The 20,400-nt window shown below is 45.3% G+C and overlaps 1 protein-coding gene across 1 annotated transcript in view; it reads right to left on the bottom strand.

The window, feature by feature from the left end:
• Nucleotides 1-4,060: 4,060 nt before the first annotated feature.
• POU2F3 (POU class 2 homeobox 3) overlaps nucleotides 4,061-20,400 on the bottom strand; it is a 42,098-nt gene continuing 25,758 nt past the window's right edge. Inside the window, 10 exon segments of the mRNA XM_026108182.2 lie at nucleotides 4,061-5,355; nucleotides 6,303-6,435; nucleotides 7,001-7,067; nucleotides 8,669-8,830; nucleotides 10,117-10,253; nucleotides 11,140-11,281; nucleotides 11,666-11,848; nucleotides 12,616-12,698; nucleotides 16,009-16,111; nucleotides 16,482-16,586. Coding sequence (XP_025963967.2) covers nucleotides 5,316-5,355; nucleotides 6,303-6,435; nucleotides 7,001-7,067; nucleotides 8,669-8,830; nucleotides 10,117-10,253; nucleotides 11,140-11,281; nucleotides 11,666-11,848; nucleotides 12,616-12,698; nucleotides 16,009-16,111; nucleotides 16,482-16,586 — 1,155 coding nt within the window. The 3' untranslated portion in view covers nucleotides 4,061-5,315.

Genomic DNA, 20,400 nt, shown 5'->3' with positions numbered 1-20,400 from the left:
CCCTGATACTCACAGGCAATAGGGATGGTACCCGAAGAGATGTTTTTGGACAGGGAGACCTGGCTCTTCACCCGCTCCTGGGGCTCATGTCACTGATGCTTGAGTCCTGCCAGGTGGAGGAGGTCTTCTTGAAGCAGAGTCAGGACAGAGAGCACAGAGGCTGGTTTCGGGCACTTGGGCTTCTTCAGTAGCAGATCGAGCAGTTCAGGAGACCGTGTGTGTTCCCACAGCTACTGAGGCACGTCTGCCTGGGAGCGATTGCTCCCTGCACGGCTGCTTTATGCTGGGGGGTCACTCTAAGTCTTGGAAAGCTGGAATTTCCTGCCCAGTATCTTTTTATCCCTTGCCGCTGCTGCTGTGAGACGGGACCCATCTCCAGAAACGGGAACACAGCTCTTTCCCTTGCAATTGTGGCTTCTTTTGAAACAAGTGCATGGCCAAACAACAGCTGCTTGTGTATGTTTTCCTGATCAGGGCCTGTTTATCAACAAACTTAAGAGCTACTTTATTGTATTTGTAAACTTTTCAGTGGATATAAACTCTCGTGGTGGTGTTGCTCAGCACCTGGCATGGCATGGCTTTGATCTCAGCTGCAGTACTAACAGGCAGATGCTATTACCAGCTTTTAATACACTTGTAATTTCCCTCCCTGGCTTTCAGAAATCATCTTCCAAAATTTACTCGGTGCTGTTCTGGTGAGCAAATTAATTAGAGGAGGTTCTGCAGATGACATGGAACAGTCCTCAGGCATTTGGAGCCAGACTGTGGTCTTAATAAATCTTTTCTACATTATAGAAATGCACATATTTACAGTAACTTAGAAATTATTACTGTAAGTAGTAACTTGCCTTTCACAATTTTATTTTTGGCCCTTTTTTAACAAAGAGGCTCACAAACCTTTGTGACCATTTACCAGGGGTTTTAGCAGACTGTCTCTGAAATCAACAGCTGAGTTACAGCTCAGACAACAGATATGGGATTGACACAGAAATTGTCAGGTACATTTTGCAGGCTGAGGATATAAAGGCAATCAGAATAGTCACTTCTGAGTTTTAACTCCATAGTTTTAGTCTATGAGTCTATGAGTTTAGTCATATCGTCAATCACAGCCGTCACGTGAACAGTACTGCTTTGCAGGAGCTGAGGGCTGGGAGAAGGGAAGGATTATCGTTACTGTGTAATGGGGATTAAGTGATCTGCCAAGGTCACGCAGGAAGCGGGAGAATAAGCTGTAAAATAAGGCCAGGTGTCCCAAGGTGCAGGTTTGTGGTTTAAGTTCATTCTTCCTATCTGTTAGCCTTTAAATACTCATAATAGCCAAAATTAAAAAAAAAAAAAAAATCATTGCCCTAGCTGTATGCCATCCTGTGAAGCATTTTTTTCCATTATGCAGCAGAGTGCTAATTTTAAGGTCTGTATCTTGGGAGGGAGAGGCTGGTGCAAGTCCTTCATGTGAGCTGAGCATCTGTTTCATAGGAAGTTGGCTTTGAATAAGGATCATGAACAAATATCACAAAATTATTGCTAACTCTGGGAGCTTCTTAGGGGGCCTCTATAATTACAGAGGCAGAGCCAGCCAGCCCTCTTCTTCCTCCCCGGCCAGGACTGTTGTTCGGTCAGAAGCCAAACCCTGTTGACTCTACTCCCAGGGCAGCAGAGCTCTGGGAACAGTCACGTGCAAGTCACCGCTCAGCCTGGCATGGAAACGCGTTGCCAAGTTGTTTCAGCCTGTATCTTCCTCCCGTGGCAGCGGCTGGCCCCTCGCAGGAGCCCGAGTGCAGCGAGGAGGGCGCTGGGAGGAAAGGCCTGGGAGCAAAGGCAGCGCCTTGAGGGATGGGTTATGGATTTGCGGTTTGCAACCTATACGCCTCATTCGTGCCCTGCAGCCCCTCTTCTCCCAGGGCACAAGCCCATAGCCAGGTACCTCGCAGGAGGCAGCCTTGGCGGGCACGATCGAGTCATCCATCCTTATCGGCTTGTCTTAGGAGCCCGTGTGGTTCATCCTGTCCCAACCAAGGGACCAGAGAGGAAACCTCTCCTCCCACACACCAGGACAGGTCACTGCTTTGTTTTCCGGATGGATTTTTTTTTTTAATTGGGAATTTAAATTTTCATGTAGAAAATCTACTTTATTCTAATCTTTTAGACCAGATAAGAGAGAAACACAGCTCTGGAAGGGTTTGTTTGTTCCAACAAAACCTCAGTGCATATGTTTTAGTTAAAAAGCAAAACAATTTTCTGCAGATTTGCTTACTGTTGTTCCTCCTTCCCTGCATCATTTTAGTACATGTCCCTTAGTCCCATCCCACCAAACTCAGCAGAAACACCCCAGCTCTGCTGCAGTCTCGGCTGGGTAGGACGACAGCCTGAACAAACAGCAGCGAGACATCCTGGTCTGCTTTCTACCGATCCCTGCCACATCTCAGACAAGGATTATGCTGTTCCTCTTTAGAGAAAGGACTGTTGTAATGGTTAAGCAATACTTTATGGCTAGCTCCAGTGGGGAAAACTTAGACTGAAATCCTTCCTCTTCTGCATTAAAAGCAGCCACCAGCCACCCGTCCAGTTTAACTCAGCTGTTTATGTGAAATCAATGGAAAGGAATCACGTAAAACTCTTAAATATATCATCAACTCTAGTTCTCCATCCAGTGACAAAGATCTTGTATGCGAATAAAAGCTATTAACACTCCTTGGTGGTGAATACCTGAGTGCATTTATGGAGGTCTTCCAACCTTAGTGTCCAGCAGAGACGGTGCAGGCTTTCCAGCGGGACGGAGCCAGGGCAGGGGGCAGCGGGATCACACAGTGCCTGTGGCAGAGGCGATCCAGGCAGCATCCATTCCCGAGGCCCCAGCACCTGCCCCGAGGGGCAGGCAGGGAGAGAGGCACTTTGTCTGCCCCGCCGATCCCTTCTTCAGGGCCGGCCTGAGCTCACGTTGAGAGCCCACCACTCCAAGAAAGCCCACGGCGCAGGCGGGCGCAGGGCGTGCATGCTCGCATGATCAGCCCCCGTGGCTGCCCCAGGCCGGCAACAGCCAGCTGAGTTTAAGTGCCCTTCTTGTAGCACAGTTGTCCTAAACTGCTGTCGCAGCCTCATTTCCTCGGCTGGGGGAGAATTTGTTTTTTCCTAGAGAATCTTATGATTAGGCTATGTCATGGGGGGGGTGAGGAAGGTGTCTTGTAAGTCCTGCCGCTCCAGCTGTAGAATACACTTCTTGCAGGGAAGTCCCTGTTACAGATGGGAATAGGAGCCTTAAGAAACCCACCAAGAAAACCCACCACCATGGGTCAAGACACTGGGCTCCCTGTCATCTGTACCGAACCTGCCAAAGCCTGGCTTTAGCACAATTATATTCAAAGCATGCTTCACATTTGTAAATAAAATCAGGAAGCCATGGAGAACAAGGCTTGAAATCGACCCTCTAAGCATGTAAGAAAACTTAATTAACAGCTCAGAGAGGGACCCTGGCAGTTAGAGGAGTTAGATGAACACTTCTCACCTACATTTCTTCCTCTCCAAAGAGAAAATGTTTTTCTTTTTTTAATCACAACACATTTTGTTGCAAAAAAAGTTTCATTTCATTTTTTCTGCTTTAAAAAAAGTCATGGTGTAAGTATTTTAGTTAGAGGTAAATGGGGAGGATGGCTGGGAAAATTCAAGAAACAGGAATACAGTTTGTCCCTCTTTTGCACTAGATTTAAAAAAATGATTTAATATTAAAAAATGAAAATATTTTTCTTAATTTCCATTTTTTAAAGAAATGTTACCTTAACTTTTTCAGTCCTCCCTCATTATTATCAATGTCTGATTTCATAAGGAAGCTTCACCTGAAGCGACAAATTAGGCTCTATATCCTATGTGTTTCCAGGTGTAAAGGTAGTGGTGAAACGCCTAATGTCCACAGGCTCACTATGGCAATAATTTCACAACTGGATAAGTAGATTAGAAACAGTGGAACCAAATACATTTTTCCCCCCAAAGAAGTGACAGAGGATAATTTTTACTTCAGAAAAAAAAAGCTCACATTTGCCTAAAAAAAGTCATGAGAAAATAAGACTACTACTAAAAAATTTCTATTTACATCCTACAAACCAGACACTCATTTACTCTAGTTGCATGGAATTAATTACTTGTACCCATTGACAACCTGACCAAGAATTTGTATTACCCAAGTTTGTTTTGACAAAATTAAATATCTGCCTCTTTTTGAGAGGAGAGCTGCAAAATAACCACAATTTCCCTGGCGATATGCTGTGAAAGTTGAAGTTCCACAGACTTTGGTTTCTCATGGGATTAAGAAACCCTTGCGCACGCACTCCTGAAGATTCACACCTGAGCAATACAAAGCCTCCTCCTGGGAACGGGCAAGCTACATTACTGACAATGCAGGAAAAGCCAGAACGCATGCACGCCTCTCCTCCGAGAGGCTGTTCTTGTTTGGTGTCAGACAAAGCCTGTGGATAAATAAAAGAGGGAGGGTCAAGACTAATCCTCGGCCCATCATATCAACACAGACTGCTTTTGTGTTCAGTGGAGTCACAAGTTCACCCAGGGGTTTCAGACAGTGATGTCCTCCCGAGGTGGAACAGCGAAGCTAGCTGGGAGCAATAACAAGACCTGGACACACGTTTTGCAAAAGGAGGCAATCTTTTTTTTAAAGGGGAAAAATTAGAAGGCTCCAAAATACTTTAAAAAAGAAAGAAAAGGAAAAAAAACCTTTAGAAACAGGGCAGAAGGGCTTAAAGCAAAGCAAGTTTGGTGGTGGATAAAGCACAGCGCCATTGACCTTGGAAGTCTGTTGAATACCAAGGCTCACATCTAGACGCAGGTCTCTGGTGAAATGAACTGGGTAACCTCGGCTCAGTTTGGGGGTTTATGGTATGTGTGCGTGACAGTAACATCATGACAGACCCTTCTTATGGGAAGCTCTGAAATGAGTGAGGGGAAAAGATGGTCATGACATAGAAATCCTTCCAGATTAGAGATTGCCAAGCAATCCAGTGTGAATGCAGAGATTTGCAAGCAGAGGGCAGTGTTTCATGCTAATAGTGCTAAGCAAGGGATCATTCTTGAAGTGAACGCCTGGAAGAGTATTAAAATGTCACTGTTGGTGCTGAGAATCCTTGGGGAAGGTCAGCTGCAATTTGAGTCCCTGGAGAGGTCTGCTGCTCTGGGTTCCCCTAAACAAGACCTTCATTTGGCTGCGTTTTGAAGGCACTGGAACGCCAGATGTTGCCCCAAGCATTGTTCCTAGAGAAGCTGGTCCATAGCTAGAAGTCAGAGCTCCTGTTAGGCGTGATGGAGGAGTCATCTCAGTGGAGGTAGGTAGGTTGATTCCATCGGTACCAAGATCTGTTTGCAACACAGGGAATAAGAGCTACATTTGCCACATTGTTAACCTTTTTCCTTGAAATAAACGTCACCGTTATTCTGTTTGCAACCTTACTTGGACTTGGCAGTCAGCAAATGACCCTTTGCTCCTGTAAGAAGCGCACACCAAGCCCCTGTCTTTCTAAGCGACACCTTCCAATGTGCTCGTGACTTCACGTACTATGTGGCTGTTGGACTTCCTCCACGTAAGAGGAGGTCTGCTTCATGGCACGGGATGATCCGTGACTCAGAAAGCCCAGCAGCTACAGGTAACGCCCTCGACTCTTGGCCGATTTTCTACTGACGCAGCATCCTTGATGTCATGTGGAGTGAGCAGCAGAAGCTACAAGTGCAGAGAGGCCTCAACAGCACGAACTGTGGCAGAGGCGTGTTCAGTGGAACAGCTAGAAGAGCTCTGAGCCCATACGTGCAGCTTAATATTTGTGTAACATCTAAGGCAGATGCTCCTTTTCTTCTAAAGAAGAAAATCATCATCCCTGTTTCATCTGCCACTGTGGAATCATTACTCTGTGACAGCGCACTCTGGATGGCACTGCAGGGGAAAAACCTCGCTGTGGAGAAGTTTATTTAAAAAGAAACAGCAAAATAAGGCTTCTTCTGCTTCCTCCACACAAGGAATTAGTTTAGAACAGTCCTTATGTGTTTCCAGCCAGATTTTTTCTGTTTTTAAGACAAGATCAATATTGCAGGCAAAACTGGATTTCCTTTTTTTATCTTGAAGCAGAAAAATAGCCATTTCCCAAGAAGCTTCAGGTTAGATGTGAAGTTTCATGTAATAGCATGGCACCATGTAGCTCCATATCACGCCAGTAGCTAAGGCCCAGATGTCCTTCTCTGAGGTCCCCTTGCTTTCCTCCCCAGCCCTCAACGCCCTTGCCAAAGAGTAAGCTGGAGCCCCACTGCCTTACCCTGAAGAGTTGAAACCGGATGAGTTCATCGCAGCTTTGGAGTTGCTCTGGGCTGTGCTGGGGCTGCCGGCATGGAGCGCGCTGCCAGGGGACGAGGGCCTGCTGGAGTTCCCGGGGGAACACGAGGATGTTACTGTGCAGCGGGAGAAAGCAGAATGAGGCTGGGCTCTCCTTTCCTGCCAAAGCCCAAGCACTCCCACCATCCCGTATCCATCCCATTGCTTTCCTGATTCCCTGCAGCAGCAAGGAAGCTGAATCGGCGCCCTGACCACTGGGTGCGCGGGGCTCTCCAGGACTGCGCTCTCCATAGCGCATGATTTCTGTTAGAATGAGTTGTCCCTCCAGAAGGAGATGCTCAGCTGAAGAAGTGCGGTAGCCTACCACCGAGCCCTCCTCCTGTTTGGATTCTAGGTGTCCCTGGCTCCCACACCTGAACATCCCAGTAAAATTGGCCTAGGATTATGCTGGGAATAATACTGTGTCCAGGAAGCTTTCCACACCTTTCTTCCAGACAAGAGAAAGACTTGGCGGTCCATACTCCTTGTACACCGGTTATGTGGGGCTATGTTCTCTGGGCAGACTCAAGGGCCCTGTTAAGAGGAGCCTGTAATCGTGGCTTAGAGACTAACCCGTCACAGAGCAAGAGCAAAGAAAGGAGGGAAGAGAAGGGGACATGAAACTGGTTTGTCATGGCTTACCAGTCCCGGGCATGGTGCTATGCACTGGATTGACGGAGAGGGGCCCCAAGGACCCTGAGGTAGAGACCTGGAGAGGAACAGAAGCAAACAGTGAGCAGTTGGTGCTACGAGGCTATAGATCACAAAATGCCACTCCTTTCACATTCCCTTTAGAGTGTGCTGGCTCCTGGACAGATTGCTTATCTGTATACATCTGGGACTCCCACAGATACCTCTATCCATACGACAGTGCACATGCACGATTCCCATATCCAGGCCCATGCAAAGAAAACAGAATGAATCTTACACATGCCCGGCACTCTCTACATGGGCCTGGATTTGTGGATCAGCTACGAAAAGCCTGATGTTATCAAACTCAAGCCAAATTTTCTGAAAGCGCCGTGGCCCAGTTTGTAGGAGGCACTGCCTTTTGGATGTTTCGGAGTGGATCTTCTCAGCCAGGTCCCAGGCACCAGTAATTGCTGTTCATTTGTTCCTTTGAGGAGTCCTTGCCAGGTGAGCAGTCTCAGGTGACAATTAGTAACTGGTGGCTGTAATCAAGGCAAGCCTGGGGCATCTGTTGTTCCGCTGTGGTACCCTACATGCAACGTGTTGTTCAGAATGACTGATGAACAAGCACATGCTTCACATGACACAGTCGCAGGAAAGCTATTCATTAAAGCTACTGCTTTAAAAATTCATGGCTTGCCAGCAGCATCTTGTTTTCACAACTCTAGACCAAATGTGTTATGCAATAAGTGACCAAACTTCTTGTAATATTTGCCTGCCATCTGATGGACCATTTGTCCACTTGTTGCACAACATGCATGATGGACCCAGAAGATTTCAAGATAAAATATCGCTTGCAAATATGCTCCCTCCCTACCATTCACATGTGCTCCAGCACCAATAATACTGCAGCGAGGTTCCTGTCACTTTTATACACGGACAAAACCTATTAACTAGCAGAAACACAATAGTAGCTTGTTATCCACAATAGCCACTCTGGCAGTAAATTACTAGGACACCCTTTTGCTAACTCCTACAGCAGTTTCTCTTTTCCTGATCCTTCCTGGCAATGAAAATATGCTCATCAAAACATGAATCTATAACATATGAAAAGGACAAATAATGCCACTGAGGCATATTCTGTGTTTCTGCACATACGCAAAACAACAAACTGCAGGACAATCATTAGGTTTCAGAGTTAACAACCCTGCTGAGATAACTGGATGCATTTCTTATTCCCTAGAATTCTCACCTACTAGTTTCAAAAAGCTTTTATTTACCAATCTTAAGGCTAAATATTTTGGGATACTACTCCTACTTGGATAAAACAGCCTATAATTAGAGTGATTTGTATGTTCTGAGAAACTTGTGTTTTCTTTCTACCATTTTCATTATGAGAATAAAAAATTCTGTTCTGTAAATGAAGCCATGAGCCTCCAGTCAGACTGGCACATGCAATATATGCCCAATCCTTGGCAAGCCCAGCTGCATCCCTACCCACTACTGCAGCTGTATTTACCTACTGGACTGTGGGATGGGCATGCAGGGACTCAGGCACCTGTGCCCACGAGGAAACGTCTTGTCCTGCTTCCTTCTGAAGCAAGCCCCAGTGTCTCCCTCCACCCTTTTCCCTTCTTGTCTGGGATAGCCTGTAGATCCCCTCAATCCGATGTCTCTCACCAGTCTGGAATTGTAGATGGGTGATTTAATGGGGGACGGCATTGGGCAGCTGATCCGTTTTTCCTTCTGGCGCCGATTGCAGAACCAGACCCGAACCACCTCCTTTTCCATGGAGAGCTGCTCTGCTATTAAGGAGATCTCCTCTGAACTGGGCTTGGGGTTCTGCTAAGAAAGAGCATGAGGTTAAAGAAAGACCTGAAGAGCCCTGGCTTACAGCATCAAGGGATGCTTCTGCTGCCTGAAAGGCAGGAGGACAAGAGCGGGGTTGGCTGCAAAATGGTGAAGGGAGAAAATTTGCTTCTAAGGAAAAGAGTAAATATTTGGGTGGGAGATTAGGTTCTGTGAACCAGAAAGTGCCTCTTATTCAGCATAAAGTTTCATGAAATCAGTGGTGATGAATCACTATGCCTGGCCCTGTTATTGCATAAAGCACCAAGCTCTTTGATCTTAGCAGCACCCTCAACCATTGCTTGAGGGAAAGCTAATGTCTGGTGGTCTTGTGTGGCTATATAGGACACGTGAACTCTGGGCACTACTTGTACACCTATCTGAACCATCTCAGAAGAGCCATTTCCTCTCTTTCTTCCTCCACCCCTCATTTATAAATGCAAATAATAGTACCTAACCTTTTTTTAACTCACTTTTTTTATGATGTGTTTAATAGTATTTAGCTCTATGGATTTTGATCTGTGCTGGAGACTTGAGGGGACAAAAACACCTAACAGTGACATGCCAGGACATATTTCCCCTTAGACAAAGCACCTCATACTAGCTAAAAACGAGGTGTCCATAACAATCTGACAAAGATTGTCTTTTGTTCTCATTAACAGCTTTCAGAGGAAAGTTTGATTTGATCAGATATGAGGGAGAAACCAAGAAAAAGTAAAGGCTGGTCAAAATGAATTTTGATGAACAATTTTCAACGGGTGATTTAGTTTTGCTGATTTAAAGCCCTGTTTGCAGTCTGTTGTGATTTCCATTGAAAACCTGGATGCTTGCAAAGTAGAAGGTTCCACTTCTGAAATGATTCAGTAGCATCACCTGGAGTAACTAGTTCTGGACCTTCCTGCTTTTGCTTAATGGGGCCTCCACATCCTGTGATGCACCGCGGCCGCCTGTTCCCATGACACAACGTCACCTCGCAAAGGGAAGAGGCAGGGGCGCGCTAGGAGATCGGCTTGCAACAGGGGCACCGATCAGTGGAAGAGGACAAGTAAGCGTGGCAACGAAACGGCCATTTCTTCAAAACAACATTCACCAAGGAGATCACTTGGTTTGATTTCTTTGCTTTCAGTTTTCCCGTTAACCCTTTCAAGCATTTCCTAACCAGCTATCACAGTGAGCAAAAAAGAAATCTCTTTTTTAAGGGTTCAGCACTATTACTGAGACTTGGCAGATGCCAGACTCTGAGGGAAAGCTCACAACACGTTGAAAGATTTTCCCCTCACATCTTGAAATCTTTTCTCCAGCGTGGAACGAATGTTGGTCTCAATGCTGGTTCGTTTCTTTCTTTTCCGTCCAAACATCTCATTAACCGAGGGGTAGGAATTGGGAGTGCTCATGGAAGAATCCAAAGGAGCAGATTCTGGAGAAAGAAGCATGGGAAAAGAGATTTTGAAGAAGATAATCACGTGTTTTCACTCCTAGATCCTTTCTGGGAACTGTGGCCATTCCTAAAATAAGCAAAAAGTTCCTAGATTGTGGACCCTTCCTTTGATGGAGAATATTATTAAAATTGCTTCAACAGTCCCAGTTCCATCAATGATCTTGTCCAAATTAGGAAACAAAGTAAGAGTGCTAAAATTTTAATCCAGCCAGCTCTGTTGGGCACCATACATTTTCAAATGATGTAGTTTTACACAGTTAGAGGTTTTGACTTACATCACTGGGATCAAGCCTCATGTGGCTGAGACATCTCCTGATGTGATAAATGGGGCAAACATGTAACTCCTGGATGAAAGGTAAGGGCTGGGTCAAGCACACGAGACTATTGCCACTCCCACGCTGGTTTGCAGCCCATGGGATACCAAGCCAATGCCGTTGCTACTGGGGATTCCCCTTGCAGTAATATCTTCCTTTGCTAATTACTGCTCATGAGCTGATCTGAGTGCTCTGAAAGACGTCCCTTCCTCCTCTTTCCAGTTTACACAGGGAGGGACTGAATGGACTAGCCCAGTGAATTGCCCTAGGCCATCCAACAGAGCAACAGCCGATGCAGCAGACGACTGCCCCAGACACCAAATTGCAACACGAAGCCTGTATTACTAGAGAGAAAGGACACATGTGGTTTGATATCTAGGTTCTTATGAAACCCACTGCATGATACACACAGGAAAGCGGTCTGTTACCAGCTCAGACAGAGAGCTGAAAGGCCATAGCTCCATATTTCTATTTTTTACAGGAGGTCCTTGCATGGATCTCATGTACTTGCCAAGACCAGTGGCATTTCTGTACATAGCAATGTCACCTACCTGCGTCACTCAGCCACTTCTCCAGCAGTGGTTTGAGCTTGCACATATTCTTAAAGCTCAGGTTGAGGGCCTCAAAGCGGGAAATGGTGGTCTGGCTGAAATCATTGCCATAGAGCTTCCCCATGGCAAGCCCGACGTCGCCCTGCCGGAGGGGATCTGAATCACGACATGAGCTGAGAACCCCCCCGACAGCTTCCCAGTCTGATCGTATTTCAGATCACTTCCCAAATAGATGCAGCCTCCTTTCCACGACCTGCCTTTGTGAAAGAATGATTTTTCTTCCTCCAAGAGTTTGCCCCACAGTCCCCAGCCTTCATATGTTGAAGAAGTTGCAGATAATGAGGTCATGGCAATGAAATATCAGGAAGGGCTTGTCTCCTCTTGTCTTTGCAAGGGGATGCTCCAGCGAAAGCAAATCTGTATCTAATCCATCCCTTCCTCTATCCCCTCCTTTGCCACAAACTTCCCCATCCCACATGTCCATGTCACAAGTGACATCAATGTTCCCATTCACAGTGCCGCTCACCTGCGTAAACCCTAATTTGATTCGCCTTTGCTTGAAAGTCTTAGCAAACTTTTCCAGCTCCTCCAGGTCACTGGGTTCCTCCGACGCTCCTGAAGGAGTGAGGTGCTTTGCCACTTGCAAGTGCTGGGGTACATCCAGGTGGGATTCGACTGATGAGCCGGGGAGTCCTGAACGGCCCACAGCCTGATAAAAAACAAACAAAATGCACAGAAAGTCACAAGAACAGAAGAAGAAAACCCACAAAAACCAAAGCCAGTGTGATGAAGAGGGTTGGATTCTGAGTCTCCACAAGCTGGCTGAGCTGATTCTGCGTCCCATGTGGGAACGTCTACCCAAATTTTGCTAGTTGGCAAGGAAAGAAAAAGGGGGTCAGCTTCAGGCTGCCTTCGTGCTCACATCTGGCAGTTGGGGAGGGTGCCGGAGAGCACGGTAAATACCATGCAGGTAGGATTGTTTCTTGCCCTCATAGGTACCTTTGTTGATGGAATCCTGTTGCCTGTGTAGAAAGCCAGCAGCCAGAGCCAGAATATTTTAAATGAGGAAAAAGCATGTAAGGCAACTCTTGGATCAAGGGATGAAAATAGAGAGGAGTACTGTGTAGGAAAAGCAGAGACAGAACGGTGTATCTACCATTCAGGTATGAACTTCCACGTAGTCTGACTACTCAGCCCCTCAAGAGCAGCCACGGCTGAGGGAGGAAAGAGCCATGCAGAGGGGCCACCTCTTTCACTGCCTGGACATGAGCAAGGCATGTTAAACCTGTGAGCTTGGGCTGCCTCTGTGCATGGGGGCAAGGGAGAGAGGGAAGAAGAGCTAGAATTACCACAGAATTAGGAGAACTCAGCTTCATGTACATTTGCCATTGATGTGGGACCCCTCGCTGAACTCTAACGTGGTGCCCATGTTTCCTTCAGTCCACCTTTCGCCCAGGCAGGCTGAGTGCAAGTTACCTGTGATGCTAAGCTGGGTCCTGGCTGGGAGAGGAGAAGGCTGCCCTGTTGCTGAGGGAACGAAAGGAGGTTTGGCTGCAAAGCTGAGGAGAGAAAAAGAGAGACATTTGATCAGCCCAGCTCCCCCATCAGCATGCAGACAGCTGTACATCATACTGTGCTCTGCGCAGGAAAGGCTCAAGGAGCTCCGAACGGTGAGTGTCAACCAGCTCTTGTTCAAAACAACAGACTTTTGGCCATTACAAATGCAGATGGCTCCGAGCTGGGTTATGAGAAAGGAAAGGGATCTTTTCATGGCTTTTTAACCTGAAAGGTATTATTACAATAATGGTATAGGTAAAATATTTCACCCACTGATCCCTGCACCTAGCTTATTAACCTGAGGTTGAACTAGGGCACAGATATTTTACACAGACATGTAACTTTGCTTTTAGAAAGATGCCAGGTAGCAGAGAATTTACTGCATCCTTAGTGGTGATTTCTCTCAATACTTAATCACTGTAGCTATTAAAAATGTGCATCTTATTTCCAATAGAAGCTTTGCCAACTTCAACTTTCAGCCACTTGATTTTATTAAAAATATCCTGATCTTACTGTTAATCTCATGAGCCTATCCACTCTGATTTCTATTATACAATTCATTTTGAAGTGTCATTTTGAAGCCATCTGACCCTTTCTTTTCTACCCTACTGTATTTCAAATAAATTGGATTTCTTTTGGAATATATAAACTGACACAAAATGATGAAAGGAAAAAAGAGGAGAAATCTATAAAACTAACAAAAAATAGTATTTATGGAGACTGTGTAATTGTTTAGTTGACAAATTGCTGTGTACAAGCCTATATCTCTTCCAGGGAAAGTCCTAAAGGGTTTAGTAGTGACCAAAGCAGTATAGTTCTATAGAAATTTAGTTAGGCTCTGCAAGTCCATTGCAATTGAAGCCTGTAAAATTTAGTGAGGATTTATAACCTTTCCTGAAACAGTCCATATATTCTATTGATTGTAACTGACAAGAACAGAAAAATTTATAGAAATTTATGGACTTCTGCTAAAAAAAGGGCTGGGGAGGGGGGAGAAAAGATCATTTCTAGAATTTCCCCTGTCCCTCTCTCCTCTCACTCTCTCCTTTTTTAATTTAGATCTGAATGTGCAGGATCCCATTTATTTATTTAGATTGGTGTTTCAATGAGCCTTCTCTAATGCTAGAACAACTTTGAATTTCAAATGCAGCCTGGTAATGAGGTGCACATCTTCAACAGTGAAGGTAATTAATCACTGGAATGGCTTGCCTAGGGACATGGCGGATGCTCTGTCATTTGGAGTCTTTAAAATCATGATTGAACACCTTTGCAAAAGCTAAGCTCTAGCTCAAATGAAAATTATGGACTGGATTCTGGAATCACTGGTTAGACAACTGATGAGGCTGAGGCTGTTTTTGTAAGGTGAGGTCTTCAGCAGCAATAGTTTGCCTGAAAGGATTCCCAGCATCTCCCTGGCTGCCTGTTTCAGTCTTTACACCACAGATTTCTGAGCCCCCTTCTCCAAGTGTGCCAGCATTAGCTGCTTGAAGGGCTGCACAATGAATCAGGTCAGGTCATAACGAGCCAGACCTGAGAACCTATCTGGCTTAAAAGTGTCTTTAAAACATTAAAATCGGACCAAAAAAACATGTAATCCTGGAAAGGCTGGCCCCACAACCAAGTCTGTTTGGCCAGAAAAATCCATGAACTGATGCACCCAGCAGCCAGAACTCAGGAAAAGTTGAGGATGTTCCCATGACAGTTCGAGGGACCATTTCAGGAACACTTCATGCATCTCGCTGGTGTGAAGAATGCTCCACCTGTACCTGTGCCACCAATCAATTCCACAAAACTGATCTATGCCTTCACTTTCATTCTCCAGTCCCTATGCATCCACACAGCACAGGGTCGTTAAAACTTGACTATTGTCTATTCAAATGGAAGTGCTCTTGTACAAAGAGCTGGCTACTCTCCAGAATGTCCATTCTTTATCAAGTTTGGAAGCAAAAGAGGTCATGTACAAACAAGTGACCATCTGTTGGAGGGGTTATAGCTGCCAAAGGAAGTCACTTAGTAGAAAAGACTATGACTGTAAAAGGAAGCAGGTTCTGTTTTCTCGCGTAATATGTTTCCTATTACACATGAATAAATGAGGTGGTTAGCAATAGATTATTCTGACCGTGCCAGTTCAAAGAAACTAAATCCTAGATTATCATTAAATATATTTCAAGTAGTTTCTTGGTGCATGACTCATCATCATTTGGCAGAGAGAAGAGTTTATATATGTATGTCAATAAGAAATGGGTTTTCCACTCAACTTGCCCAAATTGTAATGCTTTTCTTTCAGACCATACATACCGTTGCATTCAGGATGGAGACATTTTATGGTCTTAATTCTGAATTTTGGTGAGAATTTAGTCAGCGGGACCTCTGTGCCTGAATAAATCAACTGTATGATCAAAGGACCCAAGTCCCTTTACATCTATCGAGTTACGAGATCAAGGTCTGTTTGTCCCACCACAAGCAGGCATAAAACTTCATTAAGGGCATGCCTGTGTCTCAGTGGTTTGAGAAATACCGTAAGAAATGTTACATGTGAAAATAGAAACACAGGGACTTTCTCTGGCACGGGATTCAGTCCTCTTTACCCTCTCACCGCTTTCATGAAGCTGGTTACACTCCATTTCAGAAGTAGTTAGGTCTCCTGCTCTCTCCAGCCTCACGAATTGGAGGGAGATTTGGGAACAACCGCTGGCAGTTTTAAACCTCTCAGTTCATTTCCAGCCCCAAGTTGCTCCTGGCTAGGTTAGACCTGTTGTTCTGGGTGCCAGCACCATCCCATCACCTGAGCAGCTCAACTCCTTCCCTGGGTTTACTCTCCCTCTAAAGTACTTAGATCAACTCAACTGCTCCTTACCTTTCTGCAACGAATGAACATAGCGTTAACCCAATGAGGCCGGACCCCTGGGCAGGCTTCACCTGCTCCCCAAGAAGCCAGCTCCATGCTGGTTTGCTGAAACCCGGCTGGATGCTGGCCTGAATCTCAGAGGCGGGAGCCCCACCAGGCCTGCAAAGACTAGCCCCAAGGTGGCACTCTTGGCACGCACAAGCCACAGATGCCAGGAGCATCTCCGGAGCCGGATCCGTCCCTCAGCGTGTGCCTGTGCAAGAGCTCATGCCAGGTGTGGGAACCAGCACAGGGGGAAGATTAGGGGGAAGAGAGGAATGTGTCTGGTAACTTCACAGGAGAACAGACACAGTCATGTTGGGAAAATTGTAGCAGACCAGATTCAAAGCAACAGCCGTGAGGAGGTTCTTGCTAGATAGATATCTGCTTATAACAATACCCCTTTCAGTTTTTATTGCTCTTACCTTGTTGCCCTGCTTGGGACTGAGAGAGGAGAAATTGGGGGACTGACTGCATATGACCAGGAAGCAATACAAGCTGCTGCAGGGTGTGAAGAGAGCTCATATCCTGTAGGGAAAAGCAAAGGGAACAACATAGCTCAAACATGTCTGCTCTTCGCACAGCATTACCCCTCCAATAAAGCTCCCCTACTCCCTGGTCCTTTATACTGTCCCTGACCCCATTCCCACTTTTCCTTTAAATACCAATAAACTGCCTATGTGTAATTTGCCCACTGGTGAGCTACAGATCCAGAGCTACTCCAGAATCCAAAGTTTTCAGTTGTATAAGAAAAACTCTATGCACACACAGACATCTGCATGAAGAATTGTCTGGTTTCATCTAAAATAAAAAGTTAATCCTTGAAAATGACATTTTTGGAGGGACAGGCAATCAAAATTTAGGACTTCTGGCTTCCTGGATTTGCACGATCACTTACCCCTGCTATTTGGCTTCCAGGCATCATTGATGATCCCTGTACAAGATGACCTGACCTGGGGGGGATTGTAGGTTGCAAGGAGTCGCTGAGGTCTTCAGTTTTAATCTGAAAAAGAGCAAAGTAATTGTAGTGTGAGGGAACTGACAGAAACAAGGAGACATGGGAAGTCAGGACAGTTAGTGGTCTGAGAGGGTGGAAGAGAAAGGCAACTCCTTTTAGAGAAAAGTTGGAGGTTGGGGCTTGCTGATTCCATCTCTGGCTTTGCAGAAAAGCATGGGTCATTTTGCATTTCTGCTTCCCAATCTATAACATGGGCATAATTTTTCTGCTCTGCCAAACTAAGAAAGGACCTGTAGTTTGCTCAATTCAAGCACATTAATTAAAGCTCTTTCAAGAGTACCCAAGTTCCAGTGAGTTAGGGGCTTTTAAAGCATGAATGTGAGCTCTTTCCTCAGACAAGGCACTGACAATTCCACATTTTGTGAAATTATTAGAAAGACAGAATGCAATTCCCCTTTATAGATCACCATTTACAATCCTGTGCTGGGGTTAGCTATAGATGACCTCTCATTTTGTTCTGTAGGTAACAGCGAGGGATATAAGGGAACAGGAAAGGAAAAATCGTGGAGCAAAAGACCTTGAAAAGCAGTATAATCTTCCACACTTGGAGATAAACAACCCCAGGCATGAAAGTATATTTGCTCAGCTTTTACCAGAAAACTACAAAAACTGCGACAAGTAATTCATTGTACTGATCTGGCAAGGAAAAATCTGCTTCCTTAGCTAGAAGGAGCTGTGGAGAAAAATTTGCCAAACTTTACAGGCATCAGCCTTTTGTCCAATGGCCACGTCGCCCTAATTCAATGTTCAAGAAAGTCTCCTGTCTACAAAAATCAGGATTTATGAGTTCACATTCTTAAGAGCAACATTTACACAGAGACCAGAACTAAATCTTTGAATCTGGTTTATTTCATATTCTCCATGTTCATTTTTAACATTGCTGCTATGTCAGAAACCTGTTATATCACTTTGTACTAGCTAGTCTCTTGGTAAAACTGACTGGGCCAGGAGAGAGCGGTCAGGAAACCTGTCTGGGAGATTTTAGAAGTTTTTTAATTAGTTCAAGAAAGCTCTCTGAAGAGTTTCTATTCTCAGATGTACTCAGGAGACAAAAAGGTTTTCCGGATCTCTTCTATCATGTCTTCTCTAAGAAAGGATCCAAGAAAACAATTGCCAGTCTTAGGCTCAAGTTATTTTCAAGCCAGAGAATGCCTGGAACAAGGTTCAAATCAGCGGTCCATTCCTCATCTAAACCTCTCCAGTGTGAGAGGATGCTCCAGCTTCCACAAACTGGAAAAGCCAGGAAGGCACCAGAACGGACAGGTCTTGAAAGTGCTGTCCATGGGCTCAGCATCACACACTCGCTCTTACTATCTCAGCTAATCCTCAAACAGCTCCCATCAAGTAACTCCAGAGTCCAGCATACCCTCAGAGACCAGTGGCTCCATTTGCTGGCGTTTTGCGGTGCTGATGTGGACTTTAGGTCATACAGCCTCCTACCAGCAGAGGGGGACAAGAAATTCACCTTTTAGAAATAATCGGCCAAGTGAACGTTTTTGTCCAAGGGAGCTTCTACTTCAATTTGAGTAAAGCAAGCAAATGCAAAAGGCTCTACAAGAGATAGTGCGAAGGAGAAAATGTGAGCACAAGAGGTTCACAGCTGCCATGCAAGGAGCTGGCCCTATAAAGATTAATCTCTGCGTTGCTGAAGGTGCTGTGCAGAGGGAAGAGAATTACATCATCTCCTTTCATTACAGCTATAGCTCTGGACACTGCCGAAACTGGTTTTGCAGTAATACTAGCTCCTTGCAACAAGACTTATACACGCTACGAATCCCAGTTCTTTCCTACCTTTCACATTGGCATGATCATCGCTCTTAGCTCGACGAAAAAAAATCAGATGGAAAGAACTTCTTGATCACAAATAATGCGGATAGCGTTAAAGTTACTAAATGTTAGATGAAAGGTTCGGGAAAATACAGTTACCCCTGAGCCATCCAGTCACTGCAGGCAAATGGTTTTATGCATGCTTTTCTTTCCAAGGGTGCATTTAAAAAAAAAAGTAATCCAAGCCAAAAAGTAAAAATAAATAAATAAAATAATTAAATTACCCCTGCTTGCAATTCATGTGTGTCTGCCTCATACAATGCAGTCATCCAAGTCTGAACAGCCCCAAAAAGAAAAGATATCGGCGTCTTAGAGAACAAGGTACTTGATCCTGCCTAAGTTAAGATCCCAATAGCAGTGGAGTGCTGAAGCAGCATGAGCCATTTCCAAACTGAAATCAATTTTTACAGCTGCCAAACGGAATGATTTGGAAGCGTTCCAGGCTGAAAGGGGTGTGTAGCTGCATCCCGGCATCGCACAATGTGAGAACGGGAGGTGGGTTTGGCAAAGGACTGGTTCCCAATTTAAAAACAACAACATCTCCCACTGCTCCTTCCCCCGTCCCTGGAATTCTCTGGCTTTTGCTTGCGCGGTAGGCGGGAACCTGGGTGTTCCCGACAAATCCTTCTCCTCTGCACCTTTTCTCATTGGTTTTAGACTCAAATTTACTTCTTCTTCCTCTTCCTCTCCCCAACAGGCCTGCAGCTGGCTAATTGTTCATTAGTGCTAGTTCAGGATATATCCAAAACCCAACGTTTGGGATGGTCTATGCAAATCCTGCACTTTCATTTTTTCCCTGGCCAGACCAGCATTATTACCAACTGTATGTTAAAAAAACCAAAACCCAAAACCCCAAAAAACCACACACATTGTGGGTGAGGCCGTTCAGCATCATGAGACTCCCTTAAAATTATGTAAATTTCATATTAATAAAAAAAGAGGAGAAGTTGCCTTCTTGTTTCTCAGTGCATGAGTTACATTTGCAGGCAATTTCTACAACTGCGAGATAAAATTGTCATTATAGACACCAAAACAGTTGAAACTATCACAGAATCACCTCATTTAGGTATGTCACGAGACCCATGATAAAACCCTGCAAGTGAGCAACAGTGATTTAGTTAACTAAATTTAACCAAATCCTACTGTCCAGGACCTTGGCTTTACATAGCGATCAAGGCAGATGGGGGAAGGAGAACAAGAAGTCGTTGAAAACAAACATAGGTTTCTCCCCACTGTGTTTGATTTGGGGAAATTATGCAATCTAAGCAAAAATGCGCTTGTACCACAGTGGGTGAAACGATGCCCTGCAAAGAGAGCGCGCTCGCTCACAGCTGGAGAGGGGTGCAGAGCCCGTGCTGCCAGCGGCACATCTGCAGGCATCTGCCCCGTGGACTGGGGGGGAGTCTGCAGGCAGCGGTGGCAGCGGTGCAGGGCTCCTCTGGCGCAGGTACGGCAGGTGGCGGCACCGGCACGCAAAGCCAGGAGGGCTCCTCCGGGAGCCAAAAGGAATCACACTTGCAGATCTCAAGTGGATGTTTTCACAGCCTTAAAATAGGGTCAGCTGCCCCCAGGCAAACAAAGTGAAAAACACAGGAAGGGTGACTGGATGGAAATAGCATCCCTTCCTTCGCTGGCTAGAGTGTCTGCTGGGCCTGGCCAAGGATGGATTGCTTCTTACCTATCTCCGGCCAAAAAACAAAAACAAAAAGCAAAACAAACTAAGAAACATATTTAGGGCGATGGAAAATGATCAAAGCTCTTCAGCTTCCTTGCGTAACTGATTTGTGGAAGGTGTTTCATAAACATTTCATAAGAAGGAGAATTAAGAAGAAAACATCTCCCAACCTGCCTGCAATTACTGCACAAACTCTTCCTTACCAGTAGGAAGAAGGGGAGAAAAAAAAAAAGTACATCTGTTTTGTAACTGATCTGTGAACTTTTGGCAAACATTAGGCTCATGAAAACATCCTGC

This window comes from Dromaius novaehollandiae, chromosome 21 (genome assembly GCF_036370855.1).
Source record: "Dromaius novaehollandiae isolate bDroNov1 chromosome 21, bDroNov1.hap1, whole genome shotgun sequence".
NCBI classification, from domain to species: Eukaryota; Metazoa; Chordata; class Aves; order Casuariiformes; family Dromaiidae; genus Dromaius; species Dromaius novaehollandiae.
The sequence above is the reverse complement of the archived record's forward strand: the minus strand, read 5'-3'. Positions and strand labels throughout refer to the sequence as shown.